Source organism: Danio rerio, chromosome 17 (assembly GCF_052040795.2).
Source record: "Danio rerio strain M-AB ecotype USA chromosome 17, GRCz13ab, whole genome shotgun sequence".
Lineage (NCBI taxonomy): Eukaryota > Metazoa > Chordata > Actinopteri > Cypriniformes > Danionidae > Danio > Danio rerio.
In genome coordinates, this window is record NC_141037.1 from 45,797,488 (window position 1) to 45,813,664 (window position 16,177).

Genomic DNA, 16,177 nt, shown 5'->3' on the forward strand with positions numbered 1-16,177 from the left:
TCAAACATTATTAATGGTGCATTTTTTAATTTTTTTATTTTTTCTCCAGCTCTATTTTTTAATATGCTTTAAACTTTTTCGTTTCTTATTATCTATTATTATCGCATCTCTCTTTTGAGTGTTTTATGATTAATAACTTCATCGTCAAACAACAATCATGTCTAGATGTACATGCTAGATGAAAAAATGCTAGATGTACATAACCAAAAATGACGATTATTGCAAAATACCATTTCAAAATACCATCTGATAGATCTGTCTGTCTGTCTGTCTGTCTGTCTGTCTCTCTATCTGTCCATCTGTCCGTCCGTCCGTCCGTCCATCGATCTCCATCCATCCATCCATCCATCCATCCATCCATCCATCCATCCATCCATCCATCCATCTATCTATCTATCTATCTATCTATCTATCTATCTATCTATCTATCTATCTATCTATCTATCTATCTATCTATCTATCTATCTCCATCCATCCATCCATCCACATACAGATAAAGTCAAAACTTTTAGCCCTCCCTATTATCCCTATTAACCCAGATATACCTTTAAATGTAATATTAAGTACTGTAATTATGGAAAAGATAATAAAACAGTTAATAGACATTAATTATTAAATCTATTATGCTTAGAAATGTGTTTTTAAAACGTATTTCTGTTATTAGGGGGAAAAATATACAGGGGGCTAATAATTTAAGATGGCTAAAAATTCTGACTTTAACAATATACTATATATATCCGTTTGTAATTATTTTTGATATTTACAACAAAATGAAAAGTAATTCCTTTTATTTATCATATTATTAATCTTTTAAATATTTTATCATTTTTTATATTTAAAAGGTGTAAATAAACTTTCATATTATAAAGTATATTGAAGGACATTTTACAAGAAAATACATTATCAGTCATCTTAAATTGTGTGACTTGCTGTTTCTCTTCACTTTCAGCAACAGATTACTGAGTGAATACTGTTTCAAAGTAATTCTTACTCAAATTTTTCACTGTAGTATAAATTTTGAGCCACTAAAACTGTATTAAGTTAAATATCAATTTTTTTTTCTGTTTAATGGCAGAAAGAGCCATTTTCAGTACTCACTGTGATCTTTGCTCTGGCCTGCAGCAGTGCCCACACTGGGCTGTGGTGTGACAGGAACAGGCATCAGGGCCTGGCGAATAGCCCTCTCCCAGCTCTGAGCCACCTCCAGCCCCACTCCTCCAGTAGCAAGAGCAGGGCTGTGGATGTGCAGGTGGGGCCCGCCAGTGTTTTCCCCCACGTAGTACACCATAGTGGCAGTGATGATCTCAAAGCAGTGTGGGTTGCCGCCCAAGGCTAAACTACCAAAGTCCCGTGCGACCTCCACTTGCAGGATCTCTGACAGGGGAATCTCCTGTAGGTCAGAAAATGAGTCACAAGTTCAGGCGCTGACTCACAGATGCTCCGATAACAAAGTTTAGACCACTAATCCACCTCACATTTGTCTGAAATGAGTGTTACATACAAGGAAACCTTCCAGCTGAAATTTACAAAGTTCATCAAATCCAAATTGTGACCAAGATTCTGCTGGTGTGAAGAAAACACCGGTCAATCCAAGGTTCAAACAATTTTCTTAAAGTCTTCACTAAGGACCAAAATCCTAATGTGCTCAGTCTGATTTTGGCTGTCTCTAAAAATTCATTATTCCAAGTACTTTCCAAGTCCACGTGTTTCCTCCAGGTTCAAACTGACAATTTCAAGTTTTCTTCATCACATGTAAACAGAATGAGCTTTGTCTTTGTTCAGTCTCCAAACGCAGCTGAAGGCTACAGTCTGGCCTTGATCCCCATTGACAATGCGAAAAACGATGCACCAAGTGTGATTGTGAAGTCTCTTAAGGGGCCACCTTCAGCTCTGCCCCTTAACTTGCTTTTAGGAAAACAGTAGCTGTGGCCAATCAGAGCAAATGCTGTGCCTGTGGTCTCTGAATACAAGATGAAGTACTTGTGGTTTGCTGGCTGAATCATGTGACTCAGCTCTATGAAGAGCTACATGATTACAGGGCAGCAGCGCAGCAGCAGTGTGTTAGAGTATGAGTGTGTAGGCAAGTCTTTCTCTAACCACCGATACATTATATAGGAGGGTGGGCTGTGGTTATCTTGAAAAAAGGACTGAAAGCCCCCTACCCAAAAACCAAAAGTAGAGGGCTGCAGTCTTCAAAGAGGATGCTATGATTTTCAAATGCTATAGATGAAAATCAAATGCGGGTTCATGTCTCACCCTATACTTTAAATGTAAAGCATGAGGAAATCATAAAACTGCCTCGTTGTGCTAAGTGTGCCGTCTAACTATTGATATAGTTTAGGAAAAATTAGAACAATTAAAACTTTGTTACCAAATCGCTTTAGTCATTTTATAGTATGGTGTTAAGTGATGCTAAATCTAACAAAACCAAATAAACTTGTCAGGAATTTGCATTCATGTCTTAATATCCAAGTAAGACGAGTTTTAGAGTTAAAATCCAAGCTGATGATAAAGTGGTGTGTAAAAAAGTCTTAAATACACCTTAAGGTCTCACCAAGGCACTGACTTGGACTTTACAGCAGGGAATACAGAGGAGCTGCTCCAGGAATATTCACAAAAACAGGAACATTCAAGACCAATCACACAGTGCCAAAACTGTTTGATCATAATACAGCCAAACAGCTTAATACTAATACTGCTGAACACAAAAGAAGATATATTGATACACATCAATTTCAATAGATGGTTTTCTGTTTATCTACAGGTTACCAAGATTACTCAAAAACAAAGAAACTCCTTAAGCTTCAGAACAACCTGTCGGTGAAAATGATGATTATATTTTTCGTTTTGGGTGACCTACTCCTTTAAATAGATTTTTAGCAAGGAAACCAATTGTATGTATTTTTTGTAAAGTATATATTGAAAGGGTTCATACACATTTTTACTCTTAAGATTCCATGACTTTTCCAGAACTTTCAAGTACATTTTCTTGACGTAATGTTTCAGCTAATGTCTACATATACATGGTAAAAAAAAAAAAAAAAAAAAAAACAATGACGCTCAAATTTATTAGAGCATATCATAGAACAAGCAACAATCTATTTTGTTTAAATTTCTTTTTATATCTATGTAAAATACATTTTGATAATGCTTACACAGCACTAACAATGTCAGAGCAAGTTTTTGGCCAAGGACAGAAAATAAGTACAACTAACCTTTATTCAAGTTAGGGTTGCATAATATATCGTTTCAGCATCGATATCGTAACCTGTTAAATAATCTGGTGAAATTGTATTCATATCACCATATATATCACAGAAATACAAAATATGGTAATGTCAGATTTTTCCAATAGCATGCAGCCCTAATTCAAGTATACAAATATTTGTTTAACTAATTTCCTTGACTTTTTCAAAACTTTGTGGGTTTTTCTGTTTTTACAAAACTTTTCAAGGCCTGAAAAATGTCATGTCAAAACTCCATGGCTTTTCCAGGTTTTCCATGACCGTATGAACCCTGCATTGAGATTTAAAATTTAACGAACCCTAAACCTAACTTGTTCTAACCCTAACCATTTAGTAAGTATGTAATTATTTGTATACTGCATAGTTAAATTGATAGTTACAATGTAACAAGTTAACCAATGAAAAGTTAAATTAAAAATGCATATTAAAAAATTAAGTTTAACCAATAAGTTATTATTCTTGTTTTATTTATAACAGTACTAAAACTAGATCATCACACTACAAAGTGACACCGAAGCACTTCCTGACAAGATTATTATAGTTATACATTTTAACCTAATTTGTTTTATTTTGATACTAATTTTAAATTTGCTGTCCAATTCAGTTTAAATTTAGTTCATTACATCAATGGCTTTGCTAGTTTCAGTTTAGCTTTTTTATTTAGTGCATGCATTTCTATTTAGTATGTATATTTAGTTTCAGTTTTCAGTCATTTATTCGTTTTCTTTTCAGCTTAGTCCCTTTATTAATCTAGGATTGCCACAATGGAATGAACCACCAACTTATCCAGTACATGATTTACGCAGCGGATGCCCTTCCAGCCGCAACCCATCACTGGGAAACACTCATTCACTCTCATTCACACACACACATTACAGACAATTTAGCTTACCCAATTCACCTGTACCGCACATCTTTGGACTGTGGGGGAAACTGGAGCATCCAGACGAAACTCACGCGATCTCGGGGGGAACATGCAAACTCCAGACAGAAACTGACCCAGCCGAGACTTGAACCAGTGACCTTCTTGCTGTGAGGCGACAGCACTATCTACTGCGCCCCTAGTTTTAGTTTTAGCAACTATAGTTTAGCAGAGTTAATAGAACACATCCAGTTTCAAGCAAGGTTACCTTTAATGTTTGCACAGCTTACATGGACTATTGTGCAAACGTCTTATTAATAGCTTGAACAAACACTGAACCCAAAACCTTATAAAATGCAATACAAATGAAGAACAGACAGATGTGGATTTATGTTGATTAAAGAGGTGGTCCACTAAGATATAATTTTTTTAAACTTTAGTTCATGTAATGTAGATGTGTAAACACAAACAAAATATTTGAATGTCACTGCAAAAGGAGACATTGGCTTTTGCAGAATTAGCTTAGCAAAGCCAACAGCGAACAAAGTTTGACTACAGAAAAATACATTCAGGTTAATGGAGTCATTAACTCTTTAGGTTTCATGCATACATCCCGTGCATCGAAGGGGCGTGGCAGGAGGCGCTGTAATGTTATAGCAGAGAAAGCTAAAATACCATCCAAACTAAGTTTAGTGCTGGATTCAGCTAAAAACTCTTTAAAGAAAGAGCAGCTCCAACCATAATAGAAGAAGATGTGGATTGTGAACCACAACCTGTAAGTATTTTATTTGTTAAAGTAACATCCATAGTTTCTAGCATTAACAGTATGTTGCAGAAAGGATGTATACAAGGATGCAAACAATGAGAAATGCTGTTTGGCACAGTTAACAATTTAGCTACATATTTATATGTATTTGTCAAACCCATGTAAACAACCACAATCTTCACAAGCGTCTTCATTGTCTCTCTATACTGCCGCTTTCCATGCTCTCCACAAAAGATATGTGAACGTTTCATATTACTTAAACATGCTTATTCTGAATATATATGAAAGGCACTTGTCAGATTTTATTTTAGGGGCAGGCATGAGATTCAGCTGTGTCCTCTTCATTTTCTAGCTGATTCAGGCTCAAACTGATACAGCTACACTGACTGGCAGTATTTACACAACTGCAAAGCTTGTGTAAGTTGAGGCATGCCACTTTCTCATGACGTGGAGCCAATCTACGAATCACAGGGCAAGCTTTCGGTGGAGGTTTTCGTGTTAGCGGATAAGCAGTATTTAAATAAAGTAAGATATATGAAAAAAATAGTGTGCTTTTTAAATGTTTTTTTACAAATGAAGCATGAGCACACATTGCTTTGCACCCCATAAACACAACCAAGCCTTAAAAATAAACTCTGGACCACCCCTTTTAGAAAATATGTTTATGTATTGCATTATGCTTGACATATGACAGATGTGTGTAAAAGTGCCATCTACTGGTACTTCCATAAACAGATGAAGCTGAGATTTTCCATTACAGTGCTTTTTAAATGTGAAAATGATTATTTTTTTTATTTTATTTCAGTGACTGTTGCTAGTTTTTCATTTAATTTTTATTTTATTGTTTTAGTCTTACTTTTAGTTTATGTTTAAAAAAACATTGCTTCCTGTATCTCACTGTATCTTCCTGTATCTCAAGTGAAGCAGAGGAAGATGGGTATTTCTGTGGTACTTATTGTACCACAAACACTCACTGCTGTTTATAAAAGGGAAAAACTTTGTCTGCAATACCCCATATTAATTATAATGTTTTGACATTAAAAGGTCAAAGATGGACAGCAGATTATCGTTTTCAGTAGTAACACATGAGCAATATTATAATTACCTATGTCATTCTAAAGGTTACTCTAAACAACATTACACATGAATGTCACATTTTTCAGCCAACACAGCATCACAGTTGCACTTTAATACACTTCATTTGATGTCACTAAAGTGTTTTAGTTCAATGTGAGTAGATCTCTTACTTTGTAATATTTGGCTCCTGAGTCGTTCTGAAACAGAGTCAGACACTTGCTATCCAGTCTCCAGTAGTGTCTCTTTCTCTGAAGACAAAACACATTTAAACATTCAGTCATGACATAGACTTGATATGGACTGCATAATTAATCCAACACTGTCAAGACACCCAAGACAACGCTGAAACCATTATGTACATTAGCAGATTTTAATGCATACCTACAGAAAAGGTAAACTTGTATAGGTTGAAAGTGATACAATGTAGAGGCCATATTATAAATATATAAATTTATAATAATAATTTATATATTTTAAATTATAATCATATAAACAGTTGAAGTAAAAAATATAAGCCTTCCTGTGGTTTTTATTTTAATTTTTTCAAATACTTCCCAAATGATGTTTAACAGAGCAATGATTTTTTCACAGTATTTCCTAATTTTTTTTCTTCTGGAGAAAGTTTAATTTTAAAATTATAATGAATATTAATCAAAGGTGAGCTAATAATTCTGAAATACACTGTATAAAAGGCACATGACCATTAAAAAAGTCAGATGGTAATGTGACTAAACTATTTCTCTTTTAGGTAAGTTAGGATTATCTAATTAATTTCTATTTTGCTTAATAGCAGAATAACGAGAGAGATATTTTTTCTGAGAAATTGTTATAACTTGAAATTCAAGTTTACATACAATAAGATTATTATGCCTCTGAAAAAGCTCAGGTGATGATATCAAGGTTTTGGAAGTTTCTGATTGGAGGCATAACTGTAGAATAGTATTTCAAGAAAACCTCAAACACACTGCTTCCTTGTGTGTTAACATGGGAAAATCAACAAGCCAGAATAAAAAAAAAAAGCCAGATTACAATTTGCTAAATTACACTGGGAAAAAGAATCATTGTTTGAGACAGGTCCTGTGGTCTGATGGAACTAAAAATTGAACTGTTTGGAAATAATGACCAGTGTTACGTTTGGGGACAAAGGGGAAAGCTTAAAAGCCTAGGAACACCATCCCAACTGTGAAGTATGGGGGCGGCAGCATCATGTTGTGGGGCTGTTTTGCAGCAGGAGGGACTGGTCCACTTCACAACATAGATGGCATCACGAAGAAAGAACATTATGTAGAAATACTGAAGCAACATTAAGACATCAGCCAGGAAATTAAAACATGGCCACAAATGGGGTATTCCAAACAGACCATGAACCTAAGCATACTGCCATATTAGTTAAAATGTGCTTTAAGGACAACAGAGTGGCTGTTTTGGAGTGGCCATCACAAAGCCCTGATCTTAATCCTATAAAAAATTGTTGAAAAAAAAAAAGAAAAGTTAAAAAAAAAGAGTTGAAAAAGCTTGTGCGAGCAAGACAGCCAACAAATCTGACACAGTTATACACCAATTCTGTCAGGAGGAATGGGTCAAAATTCCTTTAAACTATTCTGAGAAGCTTGTCGAAGGATACCCAAAACATTTGACCAAAGTTATACAGTGTAAAAACAAAGCTAAAAAATACCAAGGAAATGTATGTAAACGGTCTACAAATGAATAAAAAAATCTAAAAATAAAAATTCTCTCATTATTCTGGCATTTAGCAAATGTAAATCATTTAGTAATCCTAACAGACCTAAAATAGTAAGCGTTTAGTGTAATTTACCATCAGACATTTTTTTAAATGGTTGTTTAAAGAAATGTATATTTAAAATGTGTTGAAAAAAATCTGTCCATTAAATAGCACTTGATATAAAATGCTATACTATGCACCATTTCTGCTTAACATCAGATGACATATAGTCACCTTAAAATTGAAAGGTTCTATCTGACATTTTTTTCAAAATTGAGTTTTTGACCTTTTCTTATTAATTGACAACTTATTTACATTGTAGGATTTTTTTTAGAAGTTGTTCAAATTTTAAGACTTTTTATTTAAAAAACAAATGTTACACACATACTGTTTACTATATGGAATGCAAAAACTATGCAGCCCAACATCTCAAAATCATTAAGAACGCAGATAGAACCTTATACCAAGGTAACGATATCTTCATAAGTCACTGCAATTATTTGGAACAGTAGTACATATTCATATACATAGTAGTACATATTTACAACCTAAACAGGCAAAACTGAGAATGCTTTGTAATGATCATTTATAATTTTATGAAATTATATAATGCAATTTTGTAAGACTTTTTCTATTTAATTCAATAACTTAAACTACACCAATAAAAAAACAAGCAAATAACTACATTTTATAGACAGTAAAATTTCACTGACAGTGAATGGTTTTCATGGTTGGCTATGTAAAGTGCCCATTTCATGTAAACTAAAAGATGTGCAGACAATCAGATTTATCGCCAGCATTGTAGTATAGGTTGAGTATAAGTTGCTGTTTTTTCTTTATATTAAAAAAAAAAAAAAAAAACTAAATGCCTTATTTTGTTGTTTTCATTTTACAGTGTTAGCTTTAATTTCAAGTTCTTTTTCAGTGTAGATCAGTAAATAATATTAAAAATGTATGTCTGATAATGAAATACTCTAGTTCACTGAATATAGCTCATGTATATGTAGCTCACCATAAAATAATTAGATTAATTTATACAAGGCTAGCAGCTGTTTTTAAAAACACACACCCAGGTGTTGAATCGGTACTCTGTATTGGCTGAAAACCTGAGCCCAGGTATCCAAATTAATATAGATAATAGAAAATTTGAATAGACCATTTCGAGGGATGTAAAGAAAAACAATTGTCCCAACGTATATCCTGTTTTACATTTTTATATTCTATAGCTCAAGAGAGTCCTAAAAAAGAGCCACATATTAATAAATATTAGTATTGGTATGAGTATTAGTAGACTGTCTGCTTAATATCTCCTGATACTGCTCCTTCAATGGACATTTAACTGACTGTAAGAAACTTTGCTAGTTAGCCAACTTACACGAACCTTGACCCTAACCCCAAAGCTAACTTCAACCTAACAGTCTACTTTTGGTAGGCATGTAGATGCAAAGTAACTTCAATTCAACAAATGGACCATCAAAATAAAGTGACCAATTAATGTTATGATAGCTGTTTTAACATTAAGTTATGATTAAATTGCTTCTTGTTGCAGTTATGAAATAGTTGATAACAAGCAGGAAATGATCATGGGCCAATAACATGACCACTTTGAAATGGTCTATGATGAAAATTTTGTGCCTCCCTACAAATAATAAACATCAGTTCAATCTCTCTTCATTACTATATTACAGTTATCTCTTAAGAAGATGTATTGTTCTCATAAATCATATTGATAAACAACAGTTCTGCATGTGGCTTTGGAGTAACTCTGACCAGATTGTCTTTGCTAGTGTAGTGCACCATCCAGCCTTCTTTGACCACAGTAGAGCTCCTGCGTTTGGTGTGCTTGACTGACTGAACCACACGCATCAGTGGGATGTTGGTGCTTGTGGAGGGACTTAAGAGAGACAAAAGAAATACCAGTGTTGATCAGAAAAAAAACTGAACCATCAAGCTATAGTACAATTAAAGCATTGATCTCATTGAAGCTAACACAAAAATTTTAACCCTGTGATTTATTTTTTTTAACTAGCTTTGTAAAAAAGGCTTGAAAATCAATTTGTTTGTGTTACATTAAAAGGAAAAAGTCTGGCCCTAAAAGTTTGAAACTGTATTTAATTTAAAAATGTATTTTAGATTGCAGGGCAAACTGTGATTTAAACTCTGATCTAAAACTCTATGCTTTAACTAAAACAGTTATTTATTCTGTACCTGATGGTCTTCACAGGTTCTTCGTCTTTCTCTCTGTCCATGAAGGGAGAGTCCATGAAGAAGATCTTGTCCTCGGGAGTTGTGGGTTCCTCTGAATCATCTAGTCCTCGGCCACTATCACTGTTCACATCACTGCTGTCCACCTCCATAGTGCTGTCAGAGTCTGGACCGGGACTGGCCGGCTCTGAAATTACACAGTGCACACTTTAATAATGTTTTTAGCAGTGCATTTTTACCATTTAGCTGATTGCTAAACCTAAAACCATACCTCCATTGAAGACTCCAAGACAGTCTTTTGGTACCTTTGAAGCACATCGCTTGTGACAATTGAATTTACAGTCTGGTGAAGAAAATGCATAATCATTTACAATACATTACTGTCTTTATTGGAGAGAGAGACAGAAGTGGTGAAACAAACCTTTGCACTGCATGCCCTGCCGGAAAAGGCCTTTGAGGAGGCGTTTGCAATACTGGCAGATGGTGGGACGAGTGTAGGTGTGAATGACAAAGGTGTGTGGGACCTTCACCCTCCCCAGCACCATCTTCTCCATCCAGATTGGTCGACCACTCCATGACGGTATCCGCTTTCCAGGTTCCTGATGAGGGCGCTGCTGCGGAGAGACCCAACAAACAGACATTTCAATTCTTTGTGTGTGCCCACATGAAAAAAAAAGTGCATTTAACTGTTGACAATTTGACCAGGATTGCTTGATTCTTTGAAGCTCATCCTGGAGTTGTTGTTATAGCAACTAGAGCATAAGCTCGAGAGCAGCTCATTTCCTATATCATCTCATTAAGTAAGCTGAAAAGAGCTATATAAATAAAAGGAATTATAATTAATATATAAACAGGATTTTAATTTTCTTACATGGGTATTTTATTGAATTGAACTGTATTGATCTGTATTGGCAAAAAATGTGGTTTCAAACCTTTTTGACTTTCTTTCATATAATGAACACAAAAGTTATTTTGAAGAAAGCTAAAAACCCTTAACCATTGACTTCCATAGTAGGAAAAACAAATAGAATAAAAACCTAATTTATATATTTTTTTAAAACTTCAGAAATGGAAATGCAAAAACTGCCAATAGTGTAGTACATTTTCAAAAAGTATACCTTTAGGGATACTTATATACAGTGCATCCGGAAAGTATTCATGGCGCTTCAATTTGTCCACTTTTTTTGTTACAGCCTTATTCCAAAATGAATTATTTTCCATTATTTCCTCAAAATCCTACACACAATACCCCATATAATGACAATGTGAAAAAAAGATTTTTTGAAATTGTTGCAAATTTATTAAAAATAAAAATCCTGAAAAATCACATGTACATTAGTATTTACAGCCCTTGCCGTAAAGATCTAAATTGAGCTCCGGTACATTCTGTTTCCACTGATCATTCTTGAGATATTTCAGCAGCTTAATAGGAGTTCACTTGTGGTAATTCAGTTGATTGGACATAATTTGAAAAGGCATACACCTGTCTATAAAAGGTCCCAGGGTTGACAGTGCATGTCAAAGCCAAAACCAAGCATGAAGACAAATGAATTGTCTGTAAACCTCTCAGACAGGATTGTCTCAAGGCACAAGGCTGGGGAAGGTTACAAAAAAAATTCTGCTGCTTTGAAAGTTTTAATGAGCACAGTGGCTTCTATCATCCGTAACTAAAAAAATGTTTGGAACCACCAGAGCTGTCTGGCTATCCCAACTGAGTGATCGGGGAAGAAGGGTCTTAGGGTGTACTCAAACTATGTACAGTTGCCTTGAACCGGGCCAGAGCACGCTTGTCCCCTCTCCCGTCTCTCCCGACAGCCCGCACTCACATTACAATCGGGCCTGGGCACGCTTACGTCATAGATGCAGTGCTGTTCAGTAAGCGCTCTCGCTTAGCACAGTGGAGATTTCTCTAGTTATATCGATTTAGTCCTTAGGGATGCAGTGACATGCAGTCAGATATTTCGCCGAACAGATCAGCCACTTTTGCCGCTCATAAACAATCATAAAGCCCTCGTGCTGCAGGAATTAGGAGGTTTGCTGAAGATGCGCAGCTCTCATGCAGTGAGTGGTTTGCGTATTTAATAAACTACGCCAGGCTGCCGGTAGTTTTTTTTATTCTGGCTTGTTGGGCCAGGGCCATTTAAGTGAACTGTGCCTGAGCCTGATTCAGCGCACTCACACTTCTCAAACAATCCGGGAAACGAGCCTGGGCACAATACGGATAGCATATTGTGAGTGGGCCATTAGTTAAGGAGGTGATCAATAACCCGATAGTCATTCTGTCTGAGCTCTGGCATTCTTCTGTAGAGAGAGGAGAACCTTACAGAAGGACAACCATCTGTGCAGCAACCCACCAATCAGGCCTGTATGATAGAGTGGCCAGATGGAAGCCACCCACTGCCTGGAACTTGCCAAAGGCATCTAAGGGGCTCTCAGACCATAAGAAACTAAGGAATACCTGCAGACCATAAGAAATTCTCTGGTCTGGTGAAATTAAAATTGAACTCTTTGGAGTGAATGCCAGGGATTACGCTTGGAAAAAAACAGGCACAGCTCATCACCAGGCAAATACCATCCATGGTGGTTGCAGCATCCTGCTGTGGGGATATTTTTAAGCAGCAGGAACTGGAAGACTAGTCAGGATAGAGGGAAAGATAAATGCTGCAATGTACAGAGACATCCTGAATGAAAAGTGCTCTTGACCTCAGACTGGGGCAACGGTTCATCTTCCAGCATGACAATGACCCAAAGCACACTGCCAAAATATCAATAGAGTGGCTTCACAACATCTCGGTGAATGTCCATGAGTGGCCCAGCCAGAGCCCAGGACTAAATCCTACTGAACATCTCTATAAAGATCTGAAAATGGCTATACACTGTCGCTTCCCATCCAATCTGATAGAGCTTGAGAGGTACTGCAAAGAGGAATGGGCAAAAATTCCCAAAGATAGGTATGCCAAGCTTGTGGCATCATAATCAAAACGACTTGAGCAAAAGCTGTGACTACTTATGTACATGTGATTCTTCAGGTTATTTATTTTCAATAAATTTGCAACACTTTCAAAATATCTTTTTCCACATGGTCATTATGGGGTATTGTGTGTAGTATTTTGAGGAATAAAATGAATTGAATCCATTTCGGAATAAGGCTGTAACATAAAACTAATGTGGAAAAGTGAAGCGCTATGAATACTTTCCGGATGCACTGTATGTTTAGGTTCTCAACATGGAGCTTTTAGGTACAAAAAAAATTTCTTATCATTAATTATCAGAAATTTTTTATAATTTTTGTTAGTTTCATTTAGTTAGTTTCTATTCACTCGTGTCTAGAATCAGATCTTCCTCATCATGTGCAGAGCTGTGTTTGTCAGTGTGGTATTCTTGGTTTTAGAACAAACAAGTATATTTTCTACTACTGAGAAATTTAGTTACAGACTTTCCATTAAGACCCTAAAGAATCATCCTCTAACATTATGAACACCATTCTTCATCTCTGTCATGTGAACAGGTTTAGAGTTTCTTTAATTGGTGCTCTTTGATTTCTCTTGGAGAGGGCACCTTATACCATCAGTATATACACACATTTTATACAGTAACATACATTGTGAAAAATGCTCGGTTCCACACAATTAATGAATGTTTGGACAACATGAAGGATTTAAGATAATTTATAAGTTTAGTATTGAACATAAAACAATTAACTGGACATGTCCTTAATGCTCTTGCACTATGAACTTTAGACTTTGTGCCTTAAATTGATCTGCTCTTCACAGTGAACACAATTAGCAATCTCAGATAGATTCATCCATATATTTATATCTGGGTCACAAATTTGAAGAACCAAGCTAGCCAGAGATTAGTTATCACAACTGAAAGTTCTGGGATCTGTCAAATAATTTTCTAACACTGCTACAGATGTTTCAAGTGAGGTACAAAGCACAAACCACTTATACTGAGTAGTGTACCCATAAAGTACAGTAATGCAGACCACTGAAAGACCACGTGCTAATAATTTTTCATTGTTTGTTTTTTCTTTCATAAAATCATTACTGTTATTCGCCAAGCATGCATTTGATTTTTCTTTTGAGTGCTTAATTCATCAAAAAACAGTAAATACCTAGACAAGAATATTAAGCATCCTGAACTGTTTTAATCATAGATAACAATCAGAAATGCTCATGAACATCAAGTCAACAAATTATAAGGATTTCAACAGAATTTTGTGACATCTCAGTTTTGATTCACAGTGAAGAATTGCAGGCTTGGTAAAACAAAAGTGAAGGCTTGGTGAACAGAGCAGACTTTTTTTAGCAGTGACTAAACAGTAGTGATCTTAGTGTTTTTCGCAGTCTAAATTGCAATTACTGCAGCTTTCGGATTTACTACTGTATACAAATAGAGAACTGAGAACTTGCTTCTTCTTAAAATGTGTTGAATTCACCACTTAGTTAAAATAAAAACTGTTCAACCAAAGAGCAACCACAACAAAATCTTAATTTGCTTTACAATCATTGCATAGAGAAAAGCAATCCTTAATCGTATTAGAAACAAAAGTTCCCCTTCGGATGGGGAACGGAAGTGCTATAGGTGGATTTGATGTAGAAAATCCACATATGGGAGGTTTCGGTTCAGAAGCCGCTTGTCTGAAAGAGTATTGAACGGGCCAATGAAAGCAATGAATTGGCAGCGTAAGCTTGCGCAGGTGTGCCTCATTGCCAATTATCCCAGCACACTGAAAAAAGTGTTGCATGCAGAACTGTTGCAAACAATTTATTTGTGTTGAATTTAAACAATCAAATTAAATTGAATAATGTTCAACTTAATGTGTTTGTTTAAATTCAACACAATTAAATTGTTTACAACCACTTAACATAATAAAATTGAGTAAATCCAAGGAATCATCTTTAAATAATTTTTTTCAGTGCATATAAGCACACCTGTCGCAAGCAAACGCAATCCTTTTCGCTTTTTTCTGATCGAGTTCATGAGGGTTCCTCTTGCTGCTACAGCGACGTCGAGTGAACGAGCCCGGTCCAGAGCGAGTCTACGCAGCGGCAGACAGTCGAGCTGGGTTTCTCCCTTGCCTGGCCTTTCTTTGGGTTCGGTCCTCCAGAGCGGTGCGTATAGTTGCAAGTGTAACAGAAATTAGCTCATTTTATGGATATTAATAATCAACAATAACGGTTTATTCTTAATTATTGATATTCCGGCTTAAGCTTTAGTCAATCTTGTCAAACAAACATATGATTGTATTTGATCATGCCCGCATTTATTGTTAACTTGATCAAACAAACATTACTAGAGCCGCCTTTCTTCCGAGCTGCTACGGCAATGATCTATTCATTTAGAAAAAGGGAATTTAATTGCTACTTCTTGTGAAGCAGATTAATCATTCATAAGTTTGAATCAACTTATAACAGCTAGGCAGGGGAATCTGTATTTCAGTGACATTTTCTCGTGAGGCAAACAATACAATTCATTTGATTATAATGGAATTTATTGACTAGTCAGACAGATAACGAACGAACGCACAAACATACATTAAACATAGAACAAAGGTAAAACCACGTGGAGATATCGGGTCTATACGGGACTATAAAACATGTACAAACAGAGAGAGATAGCAAAGCGTGGAAATATAGATTTCAGATAGAGTGGCAAAACCTGGTTTCAGTTCCACACATACCATTAAGGATCACCAAGATTATAAAAAACACCTTTTCGATAAAAGGGGCACAGCTGATTCGCATAACTAAAAATACCTGGACTTTCATGTCTGGAGGTCTCTCTCTTCATGCGGGTCTCTTCCTGATGAAACTCCTTTGATGTACTTTTTGATGGGTTGAGTTTGTAATACAGTACGGACGAACACGATGGCAAACTTTAAACTGAGTTTACTTTGCCGGAAAATAAGGAAAGCGTGGCGGGAAAAGTCCATGCGGTGTAGAAAAGCGGCGTGGCCCTCAAAGGGGCCACCGTCGATGGGATCTTTGTTCGGACTTCTCTGCTCAGATGTTGGGGAGAAGTCTGGTTATACCTGCAGGTCATGTGTAAAACCCGTTCAGCATTCTTGATCAATGATTTCAGGGCAAAGTTTGAGCGCGAAACCTTCCTTTGTCTCGAGGCTGCTCGTATGCAAATTTAAGTGTCCGCCCAAAGCATGCGGAGAGGCATTTAATGCAGGGAATTAAAGAATAAAGCAATGCGAGTTATGATCTTGCTCTATGCATCATGTGTTGTAAAATGTCAGCAGAAACCCATCGGTACCAAACATGGGGGGGGGGGTTAAAAGTACATCA

General features: G+C 36.0%; 1 protein-coding gene across 6 annotated transcripts in view; it reads right to left on the bottom strand.

The window, feature by feature from the left end:
• The window catches only part of prkd3 (protein kinase D3), a 185,835-nt gene that overhangs the window by 21,080 nt on the left and 148,578 nt on the right, over positions 1-16,177 (bottom strand). For 3 of the 6 annotated variants that reach the window (XM_087290978.1, XM_087290981.1, XM_087290982.1), the window contains 6 exons: positions 10,300-10,489; positions 10,150-10,221; positions 9,882-10,065; positions 9,444-9,567; positions 6,121-6,198; positions 1,099-1,390 (listed from right to left, as the gene is read on the bottom strand). In XM_087290978.1, the coding sequence (XP_087147104.1) occupies positions 1,099-1,390; positions 6,121-6,198; positions 9,444-9,567; positions 9,882-10,065; positions 10,150-10,221; positions 10,300-10,489 (940 nt within the window). Of the gene's footprint in view, positions 1-1,098; positions 1,391-6,120; positions 6,199-9,443; positions 9,568-9,881; positions 10,066-10,149; positions 10,222-10,299; positions 10,493-16,177 lie in introns of all 6 variants that reach the window. The other 3 variants (XM_087290977.1, XM_087290979.1, XM_087290980.1) reach the window with 1 other exon arrangement.